We start from the raw sequence: 23,636 nt of genomic DNA, 5'->3' as shown, positions 1-23,636 counted from the left end.
GGACGGACACACATATAATCTACATCTCTATCTGCTGACGTAAGTGTCCCAGGGCAAGCATTCGTGCTCAAGTACGTGGCTGGAATTTGGAACACCAGAGAATTTTTAGTCCATAAAATAAATAAATGTTAGTATCTTGAGATAAACATAAGCCTACGCATTTTCATGAAACTAATTAGTTGTTTGCACAGGGTTTTGAAAAGGGAAGCATCATTGCTCAGTGTTATGATAATCATCGTCAGACTAGACTCCGCAAAGCGCGGGCATCTCCTGACATTAATCCACTTTGATAGAGCAGACTTTTTCTTGACATTGCAAATATCTGGCACGAACCAAACAGTGATATTGTTTTTGAGCATAAATGAAGACTTTGTTGTGATGTGTGGGAGCAAGGGGCCATGTCACAGCAGCGAATCAAGGGCAGATTCTCGGTGGTGTCTCCTACCATAGTTTAATGGAAGTAAATGGACTACTGTGAAACGCTCTTTCATTTTCAATTCCCTCTTGTTACCGTGTTCAAGGAATTTGTTTCTAATAGATAGACACATACAGGGCTAGAAGTAAGTTATTGACTGAACACTGACCTAAGACCTAATTTGTGTGGATTTGATATACATTCAGATGCCAGATCCACCCAGTAAAATCCACACTGCAGGTGGGAAAGGATTACGATTGAATTCCACTGTTCTACATACATAGATATTGACAACTGGAACCTCACTTTTAGAACACTGATCAAAACAGACGGTCAAATACTGCTTTAATAAAGCTGCTCCAGTGTCCAGCAGTGACAGATGCTCTACAGATTGCATAAAACGTTGAGGATAGATCTGACCGCGCTTCTCAGTGCTGGACAGTTCCATTCACGCTACACTAGCCTACAGGCAACACCCAAAACTTCAGGCCCTGCAGAAATTGTGTGCGCGCTGCTACACCACTTTATGGATGCAGACAACTTCCCACGTGCCACAATGGCCTGCAAATAGGGAGGGCGGAGTCACGGTCCCGTTTTTGCTGTGTCTCAAATGTAGGGAGGAAGCAGCCCATGCACTTCTCTGAGTGCAAGAGCTGGGAGTATGCCAGGCCCTGTGTGAGCTTTTTATGCCTCCCTACTCCTCACTGGCGTAGCGAGGCAGAATCTGTCCCTTGAAGTTTTAATTACTCCAGCTGTAGATTTGTGTTGTATTAGTTACGTGTCTCCTTCTGTGGCAGGGAAGCTGTGTCAAACCCCAGGAAAAAGCCTCCCAAAATCTAAGAAGATTAGAATAAATACAGAACAGAACAATTGTCTCTATGGGTGTGGAACAGCAAATATAGGTTTGAGGAGGCAACGACTGTAATTTGTAACCACTGTTTTAGCTTGCTGTAAGAAGCAATAAAGAAACCAAAGACCTTATTGAAATAATTTCAGGGCGGCTGTTCTGTAGCCATCTGTTTACGCAGCTGGTAAGAATTGTTACAGATGGTCATGGGGACTCTAGGACATTATCAAATGACAAATCAAAGATGTTATGTCACAAATTGTCTTGCATATAATCAGATAGACAGGCAACCTTTATCAGTTTGCCTAACAGCTTTGCTGGCATTAGCTGAAGACAGCTGTTTATTAACTCTTTATAAAGAGCCACGGTTCCCCCCTTCCGATGCAAGAGAATTTAAATAGATCATAAAATGCATAAAATTTTGCTAAATTTATTCTGCCAATCTACCAAGTAATTTTATGAAAGTGTGAACCATATGTTGTTACATAACACAGTCACATTACAATAGAATACAAATAACCAGGACGTTACTTTTAGATACGATCTTGCCTAACAAGTACAATTTACAGTACAAAAAAATGAGGTTAGGAAGATAAAACAGCCTTGTGATTGTCAGAGATGTTAGTTTAAGACATGAAAAAACCTGTATGGTTTACAAGGAGTTTAACACTCCCCCCCTCCTCCAACTTGTTTGAGTAATCTTCAAAATAAACATTAGATGTATAAAAAATTTTTTTTTCAAGCAACAGCAGATACTCCCCATGTTTGCAATAAGTCACCAGCCTGTTTGGAAACTACCATGTCAGGGGGTTGTTATTTGGAAATTATGGGTTCTACACATCAGTGTTATCCTGCTTCCAGTGTCACAGCACTCATGAATATCATATTAGGGTTCCAACCCTGCTCTGATTAAGTTCAGTGGAAATAAGCGTGGGACATGCATGTCATAAATGCTACTTATGTACAGAAAAAACTACAAAGCAGCCTCCTTCCAGAAGTGAAATGACTTGTCACTATTACAAATTGACCACTTCATTTTGTATTTTTTTTTGGTCATCATTTCTGCATTTTCTGGCCTTGTGGAACAAGTCCTTTCTCTCTGCTACTCAGACACCAAATGAAACAGACACACACAGACGTGATTCAGCAAGAACACTGTGTTACCTACATGAACTATACAAATGAAAGAACAGATTCGGTTAACGAGGGAGCTGTTCTCTTACATTGATCTCACATGGCTTCAGTGTCATTTTGTTGCATGCAAGCTGCCATTTTTGAGGAGACATCTGTCAATCATTATTGCACATCTGCTGGTTTGGAAGTATTTAAAAGGAGCCCTGATTTTACGGTTGTGTCTCCAAACTGCATTTACAACACGGGGACAAAAACAGCAAGGATGCTGCCACCGTCTGGAGGGTGACAGTTTGACAGAAGGGCACATCTAGCTTCTCTGAAAGACAGGCAGGGTGATGTGGAAACCTATAGCTTGGGGGATGCTTAAAGAAAGATCACACGGCCATTCCTTCCGGCCTGAACATCTTTGAGCTATGACATTCAAACTTGACCCAAGGAAATTGTCTCCCTCAGGATGCAGACTTAGCCAGAGGCCAGCAGCTTCGCAGGATTCCAAAGGATTGGCCATTTAGCTGAATAACAGGAACAACCAGAGTTACAACCAGGACTGTTAAAAAATAAATAAAGGGCTGAGGAAGGAATATAAACCTGTAAAACGAAGAGGGGCATAAACCAACCTCTAGTTATAGAAGGGTGAGGAAGAATCTATCACTAAGTGCAGCTTATTCTAGAAATACCTATTGCAGGACCTATTCTTCTGAAGCACAGCCCAGTGTCAGAAACAGGAGACTGGAGCAGATGGATGACCGGGCTGATCCAGTCAGAAACTCCTACGGTCCCAATAAACAAAGGCCTCTCAGCCAAGACAAGGTCTGCTAGACCTGCACTGCTTGTGATTGGCTTCTAAAGCTACTAAGCAAAGAACTTAAAAATGTTTCAGCTTCTAGTTGCCTAATACTGTCACATAAATATGATTCAGTCACTCTATTTGATACAAGGACGTCTTACCGTAGATGACCCTGCTTTGTAGAATGGCTCTTCTATGCCCGTGTGTCATCCACTTCCACTCCTGTAAACATAACCTTAAAACCTCTTAAGAATCTTAAATGTTCCTTCCAGAAACCACTCGTTCAAGTCACCTTTCAAAATGAGGAAGCAAAGAAAGAGATGCGGGAAGCTAAACAGTGCTGTTGTGGCCAAGCTGTTACTATTCTGTGGCACTATGCTTCCAGCAGGTGTAAGAAATTAATTTGTGGAGTGCTTACAAGCCTTACATAGATTTAAATCTCACCTCGAAATAAAATACTATTTAAGTGATACGCTATAAATGTAAAATAGAAAACAAACAAAAAAAGGAAAAGATCAGCACCAAAGAGTGAAAGTAGGGGTCAGAGTCTCTTCTATATTCCAGTTCCTAGAACTGGGTCTCTTCCGCTGAGGCATCTTCTCGCATGGGAGAGTCCCTAACTAGCGCAGGGCAAGTATAGTCAGCTCTCGTACTATACCTCCTTGCAGCTCTCACCATGGGTCTTGCTGGAAATGGAAGGAGGCATGGCCAGAGAATTACCGCATTCCAGTAATCTCTGGCAAACAGCACAACCTGGGAGCCATAACTAGTTCCTTTGTGGCTTCCTTCCCTTGCTGCACACTAGCCACAGCTGAGAATCTGGCCTGAAGCCCCCATCTCTTTTCTTGTTAATATTGTTTAGAAACAATGGCCTGAGACATTTGACCTGTAGATTTATTTTAGGAAAAACAACTACCAACTAGTCATCTCTTGCTAATGGCAATGTAAAATAATTGTTTGGATTTTCTGCAGTGAGTAAAGTCAATCAAGTCCAGGAACAAATAAGACCAGCTGTGCTGCTTTCCTGTCTAGCCATGTAAACCAAACAGGGTAAGGCAACTGGCAATATCGGTCATTTAACTATGGTGTTGATTACGTCAAAATCAAGATGTAATTTTCCATATTTTACAACAGCATTTTGGTAAGTTTTTGCAAAATTTGAGAGCTCTGATTAGTCCATAAACTGCTTTGAAATGCTGGGAATTAACGTAATCTAGATGCACGGTCTGGCACTATTCCTTACTCTAACTAAAGTATGTTTTGAGGGCAACACAGAGCAAAATACACAAAGCAGACAAAGCCTACAGGTCTGATGGGCTGCACACATCAAGAAGCAATTCAAAAAGCGCACGTCTCAAATCGTCATCATCATAATAATGCAAGCACACTTGAATAAGAAATAATTTAGATTTCTGAGTGTATATGAAGAAACAGTTCACAAAGGAAAGAATTCTATGGCAGGTGTTTAGCTTAATTTAGCCACCTCTGAAACAGTCACTGAGGCAACCAAGAAGTTGAGTGTGAATCATCCCCTTTGTGAAATGTTTCCAGTTGAGTATGTTTGCTTAACAAAACTATTGCAAAAGAGTATTCCAAATGGCCTCATCTAAGCAGGCTTTAAATCTGCAGATCAACACCGAAAAACACAAATGAGGAAATACACTGATCACAGAGAATAGTTTTGACACCTCATATTCTGGAAAAAAAGCATTATTTCTTGTGCACATTTGATTATCGCTCAAGGGCCTAGTTCCTTTTCTCTTGATGGCCTACAGAAATCAGATGCAGCTGCAATAATTCCACCTAGCAGGATTCAGCAAACCTCTTCTTCGGAAGGTACAGAATTGCAGCTGTCATGGGAAACAGTGCCAATGCTTTGTATTTCTGACTGAAGGTGGACTGATACTTGGACTGCTATTTCTTGACCCTGCTCATTCACAGAGCCATCATCCGAGTCTCCTGCTGGTGAATTACTGCGCTTGAGCTCTGGATTGATGGGGTAGATTGCATCTTGGGTAGTAAGAGCTTGGGTCTGTTTGGTTTCCTCGCCAACTTCATCTGGATCATCAACTCGCACTGCTTCAAAGATCTCCTCCATGAATGCCCTACAGTTAAGGATTAGAGGTGGGAGGGGAATGCTTCTAGCAAGTTCTTCAATGTATCGAGCAAATTCCATGGTTTTAAACTGGGTGACTTTGGCCAGCTCCAAGGTTTTGGCAGAGGTGATGATAGGGATGCGCTTGGCGATCTCAAAGGCCTTCTGAAGCTTCTCAGCACCTTCTGTCCTGAAGAACTCATTGATGGCCTTCTCTGTCTTGCGGAGGTGACTACTCATCATACACAGACGGGTTATGTTTAAAATGAGGATGATCGTAAAAGCAACCAGACACACAATCATGTAGTAGATGCTCATATCCCCCGATGTGAAGATAACCCTCAGGGTGACTGTGTAGTAGGAGGTGCCATTATGATTAGTGGCTGCACAGGTGTACCGTCCACGGTCACCAAACCTTACATCGGTAATGTTAAGGATATGGTCAGTGATCAACCATCTTCCACCTAAAGATCCAACAGAAACAAGTACAGTAATGAAACATAGGCTGTGTCTTTAAACAGCTAGTTCCTTGGGGCATGGATCCCAGGATAAGTTCAGCACTTTTTACCCACTGTACAGTGCTGTGTTTGTTTGCTGCTCTATATAACTACAAGGTCCAATTTTCCATGCGGGTTGACTAAGACAAAAGTTAAGTGACCCATGGAAAGAGTCACGGGACTCTGTTTCCAAGCCCAGGCTTGAGCGTTCACACTGCATTATAATCCTGGATTAACGACTACTGACCCGTGTCTCAAGACATACTAACGTCTCCATACCACACTGCACAGACCTTCTGACTTGATCTGCATTCACACTGCAAAATGACAGGCCTGGAATCTAAGTCACAGTGGCACTTATACTTGGCTCTGATTCCTCTCCCCTCCCCACATCTCCAGCAAGGTTGTAGCACCTGACAGCTTGCTGACCAGAGTCAGACTGAATCGCATCTGGACGGGAGAGGGGGTTGGACTCGAAACCCGAATCACAGTCCAGGTGGAGTGTGTAGAGTAGACACATCTAAGTGATTCAGCTGGCATTAAAACCCAGGATATCCCTGGAGACAGAGTCTTTTGCTTTAAGCACTACACAACTGTGCCTCTTCTACTGAGTGACAGAACTCTTGTAAAACAAACAAACAAATAAGAAGAAGAATGCTGGCTTCATAGGCTATTTTCTACATTTACTATATTAGGGAAGAAACATTTGCTTTCATAATTCATTCTCTTCATATACTCTGCTTTCAATTAATTTCCAGATGACATCCAAAGATTATTTTAGTTGCACATAAGCTGGATAATACCCCAAATTAATATGCACCGCATTAACAGGATACTGTCAGGTAGCTCAGTTTACAATTTGACCTAACTTAAAACTTGTTCTCTATTGAATAATGTTCTCCAGATTCTGTAAAGAGTATTATTTAAAAAAATTAAACACTTAATGGCTAAGAAAGTGCATCTTCCTCTGTAGCGATGGTTAATTTGTAAAACCATTCCCTGAGCAGATAAAAGTTATAATTAATTAATGTATTTATTTATTTAAAATATTTTATCCCGCCTCTCTATTTAAAATATTCAAGGCGGTAAACTTCCTGTTGATTTCCATGAAGTTGCTGGTACCTAAACCAGGAAATAAATGTAATCAAATCACCTCTCCTTTAGAAAGGCCAAAAAGAAAGATTACTGTTTGCCAGCTAGAAAAGGTCACAATTTGAGAGAAATTATTTTTTAATTCATGCCCCTAACATGTAAAGAGCAAGACAAAAATGAAAAATCAGTTATGTAGCTGATACGATATTTATTATGTACCTATGAAGCAAAACAGGTCAGCTGTATGAAATTATGCAGCACAGCAGAAAGAATGGGCCAGCAGTTAAGGCATTAGAATAATAGAATCCTAGGGCTGGAAGAGACCTCAGGAGGTTATCAAGTCCAGCTCCCTGTCCAAAGCAGGACCAATCCCAACTAAATCATCCCAGCCAGGGCTTTGTCATGCCCAAACTTAAAAACCTCTAGGGATGGAGATTCCACCCCTTCCCTAGGTAACCCATTCCAATACTTCACCACCCTCCTAGGAAAATAGTTTTTCCTAGTTAGCCTGGGATGTAGATTCAATTCCCTGCTCTGCTGCAGATTTCCTGGGTGACCTTGGGCAAATCACTTTGCCTCTTTGCTCAGGTCCCCATGTGTAAAATAGGGATAAACATCTCATGAGAGTTATGAAGAAAAATATGTGAAAACTGGTGAGGTGTTCAGACACTGCCTAAGACAGCAGCAGAGCTTACCTTCATCTCTTTGCTTGAGCAGCTGTGCTTTTGAATTGTACCAAAGGATAAATTCATACCGGCTGAGGTTCAGTTTACATTCAATTAACACACTGCTCCCTTCCTTTGCTATGATATCATGATGTGCTGGAGAATTTGCCATGACTCGGAAGACTGGATGAAGTGAAGCATTTGGAGAAACGGATCTTGACCCAGGTGTAATGGTCCTGTTAGAAGCTACATTTTCCAGTGCAAAAGCAGCAGGCAGAACAGCAGTAATAATCAAAGTTAACAGGCAACAACTGAGCTTCATGGAAGACTAGAGAAAATGTTTTTTTCATTTAAACATGGAGTAAGGAACAGGATGTGTAGTATCCAGGTATTTGCATTAAACTGAGATCAGCGAGGGTCTTGATTTGTTCAATGATCAAGTTTTTCTTGGAAATATTGGAATCAAGATCATTGACGTCAACAGCAGAAATGGAAAATCCAACTAGAAAAAGAAGAAGAGAGAATTAGGTTTGTTATAATACCAAGCTTATGTGGTTTTCAAATCTCATTTCCAGTAAACAGATTTCAGACTAAACTAATTTATATCGTTAGCTGAGAGGTTTGACATCAGAGATGAGCTCAGGGCATGCCAGCGGGGTAAGGGCAAGAAGGTTTTAGCATGATCACTACTCCCGTCACTTAAAGTTTAGATGTATGCTTGTCCTCCCATCCAAAACAACACATCTCAGCAAGGCGAGACATGGGCAAAAAGAATGTAAGAAAAGGGCCAAAATAGTCAACCTACTGGAAATGTGTAGCTCCCACTGGGACCAAAATGTGGATTGGGAATATGGCAGACAAAGAAAAACAGTTTTCACAACAGGGGGAAAGGAAGGATGAAAATGTAATTTTTTTAAAAATAGTAATTTCACATCCTGATTTTCCAAAGTATCCACTCAGCCTCTTGCTCTGTAGCTACAGATAACTGTGGGTGCATTTTACAGCACTCAGACAACTAATTACCTGATTTTCAGGTACAATTGGTAGTTAGCTCCCTAAGTACTATAAAACAAACCCTCAAACTGTATCTGCAATTATTTGTAGGCACAAAATGGAAGAGCACTTCTGAAATCTGGTCCTTAATGTCCAGATAGTCTTCCTCATGACAACTTTTCTTGCTGCCACATTATCAGACTCCACATTTTTACTGAAATCTGTTGCTGAAAATACTGCTAACCACTACTACTATTCAGCACTTACAGTATGTTTTTCATCTCTGAAGTGCTTTAAAAGCCACGAGTGCCAAATTCTGCTCTGCATCTCTTACTAATGTCAGGGGGTATTTTGACTAAGGACAAGACCCACAATTTTTAAAATGAAGATGTGTGCAAAATAATGGATGGCATTAGAATAAGAAACCAATAGCAATGCTTCTGGTATATATCAGTTATTTTCCCTACAACCAAGAAGCAAAACATTTCAGTAAATACACTGAACTTGAAGAATGAGTTGGCATGAGGAAGGTTCACATTTGTATATAATTTTCATGAAACCTGACATGATCGAGTACGTGCTTCTTGGACTCATACTTCCTTCCAGACTGTTCCACGGCAATGAAAACAAATTTCTGAAGGGAAGAGCACAAACTAAGACAAATTAGGGATGTTAAACGAATGTTTGTGTCTCAGAGGGGTAGCTGTGTTAATCTGTAACTGAAATTTTTTAAAAAACCACAAATAGTTCTGCAGCACCTTAGAGACTAACAAAAAACATAGATGCTTTCATGGGCACAACCCGCTTCTTGTGTAAATGTGTAACCGCTGGATTTTTTAGTGGTTACACATTTACACACAAGGGGGCAGGCAGGAGCCGGTTCTTGCGGTGAGGCAGCAGCAAGGGGGGCAGGTGGTTCCATGGGAGCTGGCTCCCCGCGTGTACCAGCTCCCGTCTGCTGCCCCCACCCCGGGCACTGCTGCCTCTCTATCAGAGGCAGCAGCATGGGGGCGGGAGGACAGGCAGCTCAATGGGAGCCAATGCTCATGGGGAGCCGGATCCTGCCGGCCTCCCCACGCTGCTGCTTCTGTGGGAGACAGCAGGCGAGAGAGTGAGGGGGAAGCTCCGTGGGAGCTGGCACACACGAGGAACAAGCTTAAAAGCCAGCTCCTCTCAGGCACTGGCTCCCACTCTCCCCTGCTAACTCTGATACAGGCAGGGGTGCGTGTAACTGTTAGGATTAACCAATGAGCCCAGGTATACGCTATCATCCCTAGGACGAATATCTTACTTCACTCTGTTGAATATCTGACATCAGACTTTATCTTTATCATCTGATCTTCTACCAATAACAAATGCCAATAGAGTTGTCCTTCATAACTAGGACAGCACAAAGGATTAAGTGATTCACAAATATATATTTTTATAAATAATGTAGCAGGCACTTGATACATTTCTCTCATTATCCCGACATTACTAAATAACACTGTTTATAAGACTTTAACACAGCAGTTCTCAACAAGGAAATTGAGGGTCCCCTGGGAGGGGAGGGGGGCTGTGAGGAGGTTTCACAGGGTCCATCAAGCAGGATCACATTAGATCCACTGGGATCCATGGCAGAAAACCAAAGCCGCACCAACCCACATGTTGAGTTAGGAACAAAAGATTTCCATTTGTTTTCTACATAGGTATAATTAAAAAATAGCCACACTCTACGCGTGCTATGCCCTCCTTCCAGAGAAATAGTAACTAGGGCCCTGGTCTTGCACTAACTTACATGTGTTTATCTTTACACACTGTAGGCCAGATTCTGCATCACTAATGTCAGTGACAATTTTGAAATTGACTTAACTAGAGATAGGACAGGACCTTGTGAGCAACCCCAATGACTTCAACAGGATTACTCCCAGGCTGCGTCTACACTGGCAGCTTCTTGAGCAAGATCTCTTTTGTGGAAGAGTTCTTGTGCAAAAAATCTTCCACAAAAGTGTGCCCACACTGCCATGTGCTTTTGCGCAAGAGTATCCATGGCAGTATACAGGGGGAGTATATGGAGGGAGGGATAACTCAGTGGTTTGTGCATTGGTCTGCTAAACCCAGGGTTGTGAGTTCAATCCTTGCAGAGGCCATTTAGGGATTTGGGGCAAAAATTTGTCAGGGGTGGTACTTGGTCCTGCTGTGAAGGCAGGGGACTGGACCTGATGACCTTTCAAGGTCCCTTCCAGTTCTAGGAGATAGGCAATCTGCATTAATTTAGTGTAGACACTTTCTTGCACAAGAAAGCTCTGATGGCCATTTTAACCATAGGGGCTTCTTGCGCAAGAAATTCATGTTGCCTGTCTACACTGCCCTCTTGTGGAAGAGCTCTTGTGCAAGAGGGCTTATTCCTCGTGGGGAGAGGAATAACTCTTCCAGAAGAAACCCTACACGCTCGTGCAGTGTAGACAGCCGGCAAGTTTTTGCGCAAGAACAACTGTTCTTGCACAAGAAGCTGCCTGTATAGACATAGCCTCAGTGTACGAAGTTAAACATGTGCTGAATAAACTTCTGTATGACTGAAGCCCAGAAAGAAAAGTATAGGATAAGAAATGAAGAACAAATGTAGAGAACAGGATGAGGGGATGGACTACACCCTCACCAAGTTTGCAGATGACACTAAGCTAGGGGGAGAGGTAGATACACTGGAGGGCAGGGGTAGGGTCCAGAGTGACCTAGACAGATTAGAGGACTGGGCCAAAATAAATCTGATGAGATTCAACAAGGACAAGTGTAGAGTCCTGCACTTGGGATGGAAGAATCTCAAGCATTGTTACAGGCTGGGGACCAAATGGCTAAGTAGCAGTTCTGCAGAAAAGGACCTGGGGATTACAGAGGATGAGAAGCTGGACATGAGTCAACAGTGTGCCCTTGTAGCCAAGAAGGCAAATGGCATAGTAGGGTGCATTAGGAGGAACACTGCCAGCAGATCCAAAGAAGTGATTATTCTCCTTTATTCGGCTCTGGTGAGGCCACATTTGGAGTATTGTGTCCAGTTCTGGGCCCCCCACTATAGAAAGGATGTGGATGCATTGGAGAGGGTCCAGCAGAGGGCGACCAAAATGATTAGGGGGCTGGAGCGCATGACCTATGAGGAGAGACTGAGGGAGTTGGGTTTGTTTAATCTGCAGAAGAGAAGAGTGAAGGGGGATTTGATAGCAGCCTTCAACTTCCTGAAGGGAGGTTCCAAAGAAGATGGAGAAAGGCTGGTCACAGTGGTGAAGGATGACAGAACAAGGAGCAATGGTCTCAAGTTACAGTTGGAGAGGTCTAGGTTGGATATTAGGAAAAACTATTTCACTAGGAGGGTGGTGAAGCACTGGGATGAGTTACCTAGGGAGGTGGTGGAATCTCCATCCCTAGAGGTTTTTAAGACTCGACTTGACAGGGCCCTGACTGGGTTGATTTAGTTGGGATTGGTCCTGCCTTAGGCAGGGGGTGGACATGATGACCTCCTGAGGTCTCTACCAGCTCTATGATTCTAGGTGTATGATGGAACAAGAATAGTATAAAATATTCCCATTAAGTTTTCAGTGCATATTATGTGACTATAGAATCACAAAATAAACACAAATGCAAATACAATTTGAACTCCTTATGTGTGGTTTTGGTTTTGGAGCTGCTATTTCTATGTTTCATTACAAAACTGACTAAGTGCTTGACTATGACACTGGAAATACACAGCAGAAGCTGTGGAGTGATTAATGTTTCACTGCTGAGTGAGGGGCAATGGGAACATGTTGCAATTATACTAAATGACTACCAAGTTCTACATTTCCTCATATTCTGAGGGTTTTAGGTCCCAACCATACAGATGCATGTGCAGGTCGACACCCTAATACCTGACAGATCAAAGCCTGAAATGATAATCCTAATGCAACATTAAAATGCATTTCTGCAATCTGTACGATATGTTCAGATAACAGATTTAGGCCATATCTTCACTCCAGAGTTACCTCCTCTTAAGTTAGCCTAGCTCGCGTGAGACCTGTCACTCTGAAATGACATTGGAGCTGCAGAGAGAGGTTGTGTCAGCAGCTGATGAGTTGTGCTAACTTGAGCTTTACCCTTGCTACAAGCACTAGCACCCTTGGATTAGTGGTTTTATGTGGCTGAGATTTGAGTGAAGGACAACACATAGGTTATAACTCAGGTTAACTCAGCAGTGAACACAAATCTTTATCTTCCTTACTAAATCAGACACAAAAAGTAGTTTATTATATTGAATCACTGTAATCTCCTGACTAATGATGTTTTAGATTCAGTGGAAATAATTCCAGTATCTTCAATGGTTTTCTTGTGATATTTTTCCCCATTTTGAATGATTAAGTGTAAGTTATTAGATTTTCAAGCTTTTTCCACTCTATTTCTAAACTGACGTTAGGAACCTAACTCAATTATTTCAACTCCGGAAATATCTAGCAATATTTTTCCTCAGAAGAGTGAGATAATTATCTTCAGTAATTGCATATGCTCACCCCTATACATGCAACAAATCTGCATAATGTATAAAACATCAGGAGTGATGGATCATTGAATTTCACTATAAAATTCTTCAAAGTCTGATTTATTATAAATTGTTTGTCACATTTCCTTTTTTGTAAGCCCATTATTGTTAAGCAGACAATGATCTTTTATTGTCAACTGCTGGAAGAGAATGATTTACTAAATCCATATTATTCAACCATCACATTTATGAAAAACAGCTGCTAAAGCTGATAAAATAATCAAAAAGAGGATAAAACATGGAAAGTGCAATCATCCCAAATTCTTCAAGAATATATTAAACCCAAGGCAAGAGAAAGCATGCACAGTAGTAAGTGGAATTGTTTATGTCTGAACCTGAACTGAAGCGCAACATCTTTAACTATTACTGAGCCACACTTAATAACAAAGAGTTGTGGAAGGACAAATATTTAGGAGGATGCATACAGTTATGACTCAAGGCTTTGGCTATCATCCTGTGAAAGTCACATGTGTTTAGCTTTAATTGTCAATGAGACTACTCTTAGAACTTAGTTACATACATGCATAAGTCACTATAAGAATGGGACTGGAGATATAATAAGTTACACAGCTCTACATCATTGGATGTAACAATTTCATATGCTTAGATAAAATGGAATAAAAAAACCAAGATAAACTTCCCAAACATGCGGCCCACGGACTGGATGCAGTTCGCCAGGATTAGCCACTGTCGAGCCACCGCATGCTTTATTTACCTGCGTATCTGCAGGTACGGCTGCTTGCAGCTCCCGTTGGCCATGGATCATTGTTCCCAGACAACAGGAGCCGTGGGAAACGATGTCCCGGTCTGTGATACTTGCCACAGCTCCCATTGTCCGTGATGGCAATCTGTGGCTAACAGGAGGTGCAAGCGGCCATAACTGTGAATAAAATAAAGGTAAATAAAGAGTCTGGTGACCCACCAGGGGCTAATCCTGGCGAAATGGGTCCACTCTGTGGACCGCTTATTGCCCATCCCTGCCTTATAGTGTCCTTATTAATTGGTGATTCTGGCAAATGATTGGTGTGTGGATCAGTTTTAAAACATGTGAACTCCATAACAACCAGCATTAAAAGTATCAGACTGTAGCCCTGAATTCTGAATTTTCCTATCTTCAAAGAACCTTCTAGAATCATCTACAACAATAAATAATTCATCCTCACTTAAATTATAAAACTATTTTTCATGACTAGATATATTCAGAAAGAATATTTTCATCTTTGTGTAGCCTGTCAATTCATTATAATACACATTTGAAAAAAAATAAAGTTGGAATTACTGTATGACAATAGAATTTTTTCCCACATGATAAATGTGATAATATATTAGACTCTATAGCCATGGTGTCCAACCCGCTAGTTACCAGCCACATGTGGCTATTTGGCCAGTTGCATGTGGCTAGTTGGCTTGAACAATGTGGCTATTTGGCTGGTTGAGTATGGCTAGTTTGCTGGTTGGACCCCATAGCTCTGCAGTACATGGAATTTTAAACAGACTTTAAGTAAACTCTAAAGCCCCAGACCTGCATATATTTATAAATTTGTTTAATTCTACTCATGTGAGTAGTCCTACTGAAATCAATGTGACTTCTCATATGAATGCAGCACAGATGCATTATTACGCACAATTTGAAGTCTAAAATGCTGATCAGTGACCTGCTGATTTCGATGTGCTTTGAATTAGACCTGCGGTAGTAAAGCCCTGTTTCAGAAAAACCCTTCAATACATACTTAAATTCATCTCAATACAGGGAAACAATTACAGCTATGCTCAACTTTAAGCATGAGTTTAGTTGCTTTCCTGAATCAAAGATTAAGACTTCAGTTCAACATGCAGATTTATGCGGGTAGACCCTTACATCCCCATGAAGCACTCCTGATGGGGATAATATATTGAGATATACCTATCTCATAGAACTAGAAGGGACCTTGAAAGGTCATCGAATCCAGTCCCCTACCCAGATGAAAGGCCCAAGTACCATCCCTGACAGATTTGTCCCAGTTCCCTACATGGCCTCCTCAAGGGATTGAACTCACAACACTGGACTTAGCAGGCCAATGCTCAAACCACTGAACTATTCCTCCCTATTATACAGGATGACATGAGCCTGTTTGTACAGATACATTTACAGGCATGACGCCTACAACTTAACCATTATAGTTCTCCCCTTGCAGGTGTAAGAGAAACTACTCTAGAGACTGTACGCTAACTTGGTACCGATGTCACTCGTCACAACTATATAAAACATATATTTCACAATTTTTTAAAAATGATCACAATTTAAAACAAATGTTGTAGCTGCCACAACTTTCCCTCTGTTTTAAAAGCACGTCAATGGCTACAATGACATTTTAAAACATGATAAGAATGAAAAAAAAAAATCCTCAAATCAAAACATCATGGCCAGGGCATCCCAAAGTGCCAAGGGTACCCTCACAGAACAGACACGGCCAGGCTATTTACAGCCCGCTGTGACGCCACGATGCTGAAGCGCCATCCTTATGGCGGACCGTGGAGTCTCCGGATCCAGAGCCTGAGGGGAACGGGTCGGGCTGGGATCCCCATTCTAGACCTACCCCCTGCAGGGCCCCCGCCAGAGGGCGCCCCTCGACCGACTCCTGCCTGCCCGCCGCAGACCTCGAGGGCGGCGGTTCCCGAACTGAGGCTCACGACCCCTTCCGCGGGCTGCACTGAGCGCGGCTGGGTCTGGGCCGAGGCCTCAGGCTTCGGGTTCAGCCCCGGGCAGAAGGGCTCAGGCTGGAGCCGCCCCCCCTGCAATGAAGCTCAGTGGCTTTGGGCCCGGTGGGGCTGGGATGGGCTCAGGCCCCACCCCCACGGTCTGTGCTCAACCCCTGCCCCAAGGCAACCCCCACGTCACAGCAGACCCCGCGTCAGGGCAGTGACGTCACTGGAGGCGTGACGTCATGCCGGCAGCCCCTCCCCCCCCACCGCGGGAGCGCCCAGCCGCGGCGCCGCAGCCGCCCCTCTGACATCATGCCGCCGCTCTGCGGCGTCACCAGGGCGACACGCGGCGCGGCAACATACCCCTCGGCGGGAGGCGGGTCCGGCCGCAGCCCCGGGTCGCTCGCACCCCAACGCGCCTTCCCTGCCCGCCGCCGCCAACCCGGAAGTGCTTCTGAGGCAGGGCGCGGCGGCTTCCGGGTCAGCGAGCGCTTCCGGGGTCAGCGGGAGGGCTCCTGTGTGCGCCCTCGTCTCTATGGCGCGGGTCCTCCAGCGGAGTGTGTCACTGGCGGGCGTGGGGGGGCCCGGCTGAGACGTGGCGGGGCCGCCCGCAGGTGAGGGGCGGGGCGAGGCGACGGGCGCTCCTGGGGGGGCGCCAGGGAAACTCCTGGGGGGGCAGAGATGGGGGGGCGCCAGGGAAACTCCTGGGGGGGCAGAGATGGGGGGGCGCTAGGGAAGCTCCTGGGGGGGCAGAGATGGGGGGGCGCCAGGGAAACTCCTGGGGGGGCAGAGAAGGGGGGGCGCCAGGGAAACTCCTGGGGGGGCAGAGAAGGGGGGGCGCCAGGGAAACTCCTGGGGGGGCAGAGATGGGGGGGCGCTAGGGAAACTCCTGGGGGGGCAGAGATGGGGGGGCGCCAGGGAAACTCCTGGGGGGGCAGAGATGGGGGGGCGCTAGGGAAACTCCTGGGGGGGCAGAGAAGGGGGGGCGCCAGGGAAACTCCTGGGGGGGCAGAGATGGGGGGGCGCCAGGGAAACTCCTGTGGGGGCAGAGATGGGGGGGCGCTAGGGAAACTCCTGGGGGGGCAGAGAAGGGGGGGCGCCAGGGAAACTCCTGGGGGGGCAGAGATGGGGGGGCGCTAGGGAAACTCCTGGGGGGGCAGAGATGGGGGGGCGCCAGGGAAACTCCTGGGGGGGCAGAGATGGGGGGGCGCCAGGGAAACTCCTGGGGGGGCAGAGATGGGGGGGCGCTAGGGAAACTCCTGGGGGGGCAGAGATGGGGGGGCGCCAGGGAAACTCCTGGGGGGGCAGAGATGGGGGGGCGCTAGGGAAACTCCTGGGGGGGCAGAGATGGGGGGGCGCTAGGGAAACTCCTGGGGGGGCAGAGAAGGGGGAGCGCTAGGGAAGCTCCTGGGGGGGCAGAGATGGGGGAGCGCTAGGGAAGCTCCTGGGGGGGCAGAGAAGGGGGAGCGCTAGGGAAGCTCCTGGGGGGGCAGAGATGGGAGGGCGCTAGGGAAGCTCCTGGGGGGGCAGAGATGGGGGAGCGCTAGGGAAACTCCTGGGGGGGCAGAGATGGAGGGGCGCTAGGGAAGCTCCTGGGGGGACAGAGATGGGGGGGGCGCTAGGGAAACTCCTGGGGGGGGCAGAGATGGGGGGCTGCTAGGGAAACTCCTGGGGGGGCAGAGATGGGGGGCTGCTAGGGAAACTCCTGGGGGGGCAGCGATGGGGGGCTGCTAGGGAAACTCCTGGGGGAGGCAGCGATGGGGGGTGCAAGGGAGGGCAGACACAGGGAAGGCGGCTAGGTATGATCCTGGGGGGCCCTGGTGGAGATGATAGGGGAGATCCTGGAGGAATGGGAACTGTGGGGGGGGAGGGTCAGTGTTTCCTCTAATCGTTTCCATCCATGTGTGGAATAAATTCGTATGTGCTCCATCATTTGGAACACAAGACCTGGCTACAGGTGCTCTGCTAATCAATTGGGTGGCATTTTAATCTCTCCCTAGTGGCCACTCAAGTGCACAACTTCCAGGGAACAATACTGGGGGAGCAAGGGAAGATCCTGGGGGAACAGAGGTCGAGGTGCTAGGGAAGACAGTAGAAAGGGGTCAGGACAGATGCCCGGGGAGGGCTTTGAAGGAGGGGATAGCAGAGCCAGAGCGGGGGGTGTGAGGGAGGGCTTGGAGGGGTAGATATCTAGATAGCTAACACTAGTGAATATGATCTCTTGAACTAGTTCATGATCTCTCCACTAGTCACTTTGGGGTCATGCACCTTCACCTGGGCAGGGCAGATGACTGAGAGCATGAACTTTGAGTCTTGAGAGTGAGTTGGAGCCTCACTGCACTAGTCAGGTGTTTTATAACCTGTGCGTGATGGAGAACATGGGTCTAAATCCCATGAGTTAAGGGCTTGAGGCTGTATGTGTGTTTGTAAAATATCAGGGGCATAAAAATGTCTCGGGGACATGTAGGTGGGGGATGAGACAAAGGGGGAAACAAGGCACATGTACCAAGGATTGTGGGAATTTCATGTTAAATAGACAGAGTTAGTGATTTATCTCTTGGTTTTTACTCAGAGAAAGATGACCAGTGCTTTACAGATTGATCTGATTGCATCACCAGCAGCCTTTTGGGGACTTATAGATAAATGTAAAATGCAATGTTAATTTCCTGGTTTATTGGAGATATTTTAGTACACCAGAGTCAGCTATTTAAAGTCTGATTCCCACAGCAGCCATAAGTTGGCATCTTTGTATAATAAGGTTCATTACAGTGTCTGGTGGTGTATTGATATCTAACTTTTGATTCTAAACTGACTTGGAGTTAAGGAAATTGTGACTGTTTGGACCATGTATGGCGCTCCTGGGGGGGTAGAGATGGGGGAGCGCTAGGGAAACTCCTGGGGGGCAGAGATGGGAGGCTGCTAGGGAAGCTCTTGGGGGGGCAGAGATGGTGGGGCGCTAGGGAAGCTCTTGGGGGGGCAGAGATGGTGGGGCTGCTAGGGAAGCTCTTGGGGGGGGCAGAGATGGTGGGGCGCTAGGGAAACTCCTGGGGGGGCAGAGATGGGAGGGTGCTAGGGAAACTCCTGGGGGGGCAGAGATGGGAGGGTGCTAGGGAAACTCCTGGGGGGCAGAGATGGGAGGGCGCTAGGGAAACTCCTGGGGGGGCAGAGATGGGGGGGCGCTAGGGAAACTTCTGGGGGGGGCAGCGATGGGGGGGGGGGAGATCTCACTTCCAAGCAGTGGTCCTTAACAAGCAGTTGAATTTGCATGGCAACCTGGGTCTTCAAATGCAAATTGTCAGTTATGGTTGCCATGGCTTTGAACCCCCAGTTTGTTTGTACACTTTTAAAAAGCTTTGCCATAAATGCACAACACTCCAATGAACATGCTGCAACTTATTCAACTGCCCAAGTTTGACTCGTGCTATTCTTTCACATTTGGCAAATGCTTTTTGAAAACAGGCCACCAAAGCTGTCTGCATTAGTGAGACAAGCCATAGACTATCCACACACCCTTTGTACTTGTGTGCAGCACTTAGCGATATTGCCCGATTCCTTTCCTATTGGGAGGGTGTCGCTGTTAGATAGTGAGCTATTGCATTTGGAAGTTTAAAGTCCTGTCGTCCAGTTTCCTGTCAGTCATGTATAGCTCAGACTGACTGAGGGAATTCTGCTTCCTTCTCCAGGCCAGAAGAAGTGCTTGGCGTAGCTTAAAAGCTTGTCCCGTCCGCTAACAGAAGCAGGTCTAATAAAAGATATTCCCTCACCCACCTTGTTTCCCAAAAAATTCATTGACATATGGAAAGTGATTGGGAGCATATATCTGTAGAGAGGAAGAGAATAACAACTCCTTCTCACTGAGTCAGGCAGGAGAGGACTGTAGCATTTTAAAGGAATATCAAAAATATCCATGGGGGGGATTGTTATTCTTGGAATCACTTGACTTTCTAGGAGATGTTCTAGCGATGTCTGACAAAGATGGCAGGGAAAGTCCGAAAGCAGGTGCCTCCCAGAGTGATGAGAATGGACAGAGCGTGGAAGGAGCTGGATCCGTGGAGAGCAGCCGTAGGGAAGAGGGTGAACCTGTGACTTTGACTCGGAAAAGACCTGAAGCCAAACCCTCCAGCGAGCCTCTTCCTGCAGAAGAGCCGGGGGATCACGTCCACAAAGTATGTCTCTGTACTGGTGCTTTGAACATGCAGATTGGCAAATTGCCCAAACTTTGAACACAGCAGAATCCTGGCTGTGTTGGAAACAATGATTGAAGTGCTTTCCCATTAGTTCGTAGCTAGCGTAGTGGTAGAATACCGTGTCAGACTGAGCGATGCTGAACATGCATGGTTTTAAATAGCATTCGGTTGAATTGGTTTTGCATGAAACTTGGCAGTTGGGTCTCTGAATGTACCCCCCATATATACACCCCATGGCATTATAGTAGAACTCCAGAGATAGGCTAGCTAAGAACAGGCTTCTTCCCATAGGGGCTTAGATGAGGGTGGAAACACGAAATTAGAACACTGACTGTACTAGAAAGGTACGGCGTAGCTTGGGGAATGAGTTTTTTTATAGCCGTGAGCAGGAGCTACTGCTATAACAAACTAGACACACTCAACTGGCCAAATAACCACATGTGGTTAGTAGCTAGCATGTTGGGCACCACGGTTTTAAAAGTTCAGAGATCAATTTCCTTTTTCCTGCCTTCCTTCCTGCTTCCATTCCTTAACCCCCTCGTATTTTGCAAACCCATTTCTTTTTTCCTTAAAGTAGAGTGAAGTTTAAAACAAACAAAAGGCAGTTTTTCTTCACGCAGTGCACAGTCAACCTGTGGAACTCCTTGCCAGAGGATGTGCTGAAGACCAGGACTTTAACAGGGTTCAAAAAAGAATTAGATAAATTCATGGAGGTTAGGACCATCGATACTTATTAGCCAGAATGGGTAGGAATGGTGTCCCTAGCCTCTGTCAGAAGCTGGGAATGAGCGATGGGAGAGGGATCGCTTGATGATTCTCTGTTCTGTTCACTCCCTCTGGGGCATCTGGCATTGGCCACTGTCGAGTGACCAGATACTGGGCTAGATGGAGCTTTGGTCTGACCCAGTATGGCCGTTCTTATGTACTGTAAGGACAGATACACGTTGGATAGCTCGCTATTAAATGTGGGTATTGCACATACTTTCTGAGGGTGGTCTGCAGAAGAGGAAGATAACAGGGTACCAGCATTAATGCTTCCTGCTCTCCCTCTTTCTTTCTTCCTTCCTTTTTAACACTAGTACAGTAGTGTCCAAATTCCTGCCCTCCCAAATCTGAATTAATGCTCCACCTAGTGTTTAGGAAGAACCATTCATTGGAAAGGATTTTGCACTTTCCTCTGAAACATCTAATACTGGTCACTGTCTGAGACAGGATTCTGAATAAGATAGACCACGGGTCTGATAGTGTTGCAATTGCTGTGTTTACTTGTTATGGTCTTCTTGCAGGAGGGTGAGTTTAACCCTGCATAATTACATGATACATAAAGATCCAGGAGGTTGTCCTAGAGAGAGATGCTTTGTGTGTCCATGTTGGCTGACGTTCAGTGTGGTTATGGCTGCTGTTAAAGAAGAGGCTCACAAGAGCTGCAGTTCAGAGCACAATCAGTCACTTTGCCATCTTTCATCTCTGTTTCTCTAATTGAAGGGCTCTGACTCCACTGGCGCGTATCAGACAGGATGGAGATACTGGGGGAGCTGGGGGAAGACGTTTCTTTCCACGGCCTCTGCCACAGTAGCTACCGTAGGTAAGGGCTGCTGGCATTTGGCCAGTTGGATATAATTGTATCATTTGATGATTCCCTGTTCTGTTCGTTCCCTCTGGAGCACTAGGAATTGGCCACTGTCGGTGGACAGGATACTGGGCTAGATGGACCTTTGGGCTGACCCGGTATGGCCGTTCTTATGTTAAAGTTTCACAAATGTCTCCAGCTCATGCTGTCTGGCTTGTCTCTAAAGAACAGAGATTTCAAATTTAGAAGCGAGAGTTGACGAAAGTCAAACACTCTGTTCAAAATATCGGGGGAGGGCGGGAACCAAAAGGGGTAGGGAGCATAGGCGCCGACTCCATGGGTGCTTTAGGGTTGGAGCACCGATGGGGGGTAAATTAGTGAGTGCAGAATAGGGATGTAAGTGACTAATTGACTACCCAATAATCCTAGGTTTATCCGATAGTTGTGTCACTACTTGACTAGTTGCTTCCCCCCTTGCTTGCCTCTATATCAATTTGTGGAATTCCTTGCCAGAGGATGTTGTATCAGAGGCAGCAAGTGGGGAGGGAGGAGCTGGTTTAAAAGCCAAAGACGCAGCGGGGGAAATGGCATGAGCCCAGACTCAGCTGTCCCACCTTGTGCCAGGTCCCAGATGCTGCACCTCTGCTTTTTCAATGTAGTAAGAGCCTCCGGGTTCTTACTATATTGAAAAAGCAGAGGCGCAGTGAACCCCCTTATTGATCAATCGAGTAGTCGATGGAAATTCCATCGACTACTCGATTCGCTTCCTAACTGCTATTTAACATCCCACTGGCAGCTAAGCTCCCCCTCTGCTTCCTTTCCCCCTGCACCTCTTTCCCGTTGATCGGCCCACTGACCAACTCCTCCCCTGCCCTCCCAGTGCTTCCAGAACACCATGAACAACTGGTTTGCGGCATTCTGGAAGCTTCAGGAGTGCAGGGGAGGAGTGGGGATGGGGTGCACTTGGGGGAGAAGGAGTGGGAGGGGACAGGAAGAAGTAGGATCATGCTGGGAGGGAGGGAGGAGCAGGGACAGGACTTGGGGGGGGCAAAGGGGTGGAATGAAAGCAGGGCTTGAGATGAAAGAGGGGTCCGATACTCCCTGGTTAGAGGGGGAGTTGGCGCCTATGCTAGGGAGACATGTACAACAGAATAACTTTCTGGCCTTTAACACGCTGGTGCAAACTGTGATCAGCTGAGGTATTAAAAGGTGGGACAAATTTCTGATACTTTCCCAGAAAATACCAGGAAGCTGCAATGTGGCATGAATTCTTCACGCTGGTCTGTAAGCACGCCAGACCGCGATGGCTTTTAGTATGGCCTGGCTAACGCGTTTTGTGTGTGTGTGGTTGGGGCTGCTAGCACTGTCTCCCCCCGGGTCCAGCCCCTGTGGTTAATCTTCCTTCTGATTCAATCACATCTTGCTCGCTGGCACAAGTGAATGCAGTTCTGTCTTAGGTCCGCAGTAATAGCATTGTTTTCCCTAGGACACGGCATTTCGAATGTCCTCGAAAAAGCAGAGACGTCCCTTGGGATCCCCAGCCCTAGTGAAATCACATCAGAGGGCAGAGTTGTGGCAGGAGGTCAGTTGCTATTATTGAAAATAAGAAATGTAATGTTTGCGTTTCTCCAAGCCTGGTATAAACAGAGCACCATCTCACACTCCCCAGATCTGCTCAGGGCGCAGTGAGACGGACATCTGCTTAGTAAAAGAATGTTTCAGGGCATACGTCTCTTAGCTCAGCAGAGTCTTAGAGTGATCTTCACTCTTTGTCTCACATGAGGCAGCCCCCTCCTTTGTCGGAGATTTGTGCTTTTGCCTGCCTGAAACTGACGATAGCTGTTTACAGTCAGAACTTTTGTTGTTGTTGCTTTGAAAAAAAAATACCCCCCCCCCCCTTTTCTCTCTCTCCAATTCAGGGAGCCAGAGTTCTGAAGCAAGCAGTTCAGCCACAGTCGATGACGGCAGTTCCTCGCCCATCAGTGGAACTTTTGGAGTTTTATCCACTCTCTCTACAGCTGTTCAAAGCACAGTGAGTGGGCGGGTGCAGAGGCAGGGTTAAAATAATTTATTTTTCTTGTATCAACACGCCTTGAGCCCACTCTTTATTGTCCCTGGCTTTTCTTCAC

At 45.9% G+C, this 23,636-nt stretch overlaps 2 protein-coding genes across 5 annotated transcripts in view; one reads left to right on the top strand and one right to left on the bottom strand.

Annotated features, from left to right (window-relative positions):
* Positions 1-1,672: 1,672 nt before the first annotated feature.
* On the bottom strand, positions 1,673-16,252 carry MFAP3 (microfibril associated protein 3). Of its 4 annotated transcripts, XM_075900592.1 has the most exons (4): positions 16,114-16,200; positions 13,784-13,948; positions 7,563-8,034; positions 1,673-5,742 (listed from the first exon to the last, which is right to left on the bottom strand). In XM_075900592.1, the coding sequence occupies exons 3-4, from the start codon at positions 7,852-7,854 to the stop codon at positions 4,997-4,999; spliced, it is 1,038 nt and encodes a 345-aa protein (XP_075756707.1). In that variant the 5' UTR covers positions 7,855-8,034; positions 13,784-13,948; positions 16,114-16,200; the 3' UTR covers positions 1,673-4,996. The 4 variants fall into 4 exon arrangements, with proteins under 4 accessions (XP_075756707.1, XP_075756706.1, XP_014436643.1 ...); XM_075900591.1 differs by lacking the exon at positions 13,784-13,948 and having other exon boundaries at positions 16,114-16,252; XM_014581157.3 differs by lacking the exons at positions 13,784-13,948; positions 16,114-16,200 and adding an exon at positions 15,645-15,919.
* FAM114A2 (family with sequence similarity 114 member A2) overlaps positions 16,226-23,636 on the top strand; it is a 20,422-nt gene continuing 13,011 nt past the window's right edge. Inside the window, exons 1-5 of the mRNA XM_075900590.1 lie at positions 16,226-16,364; positions 19,699-19,916; positions 21,423-21,522; positions 22,994-23,089; positions 23,427-23,539. Of these exons, the coding sequence (XP_075756705.1) occupies positions 19,713-19,916; positions 21,423-21,522; positions 22,994-23,089; positions 23,427-23,539 (513 nt within the window). The 5' untranslated portion in view covers positions 16,226-16,364; positions 19,699-19,712. The remainder of the gene's footprint in view (positions 16,365-19,698; positions 19,917-21,422; positions 21,523-22,993; positions 23,090-23,426; positions 23,540-23,636) is intronic.

Source organism: Pelodiscus sinensis, chromosome 17 (genome assembly GCF_049634645.1).
Source record: "Pelodiscus sinensis isolate JC-2024 chromosome 17, ASM4963464v1, whole genome shotgun sequence".
Classification (NCBI taxonomy): domain Eukaryota; kingdom Metazoa; phylum Chordata; order Testudines; family Trionychidae; genus Pelodiscus; species Pelodiscus sinensis.
The sequence above is the reverse complement of the archived record's forward strand: the minus strand, read 5'-3'. Positions and strand labels throughout refer to the sequence as shown.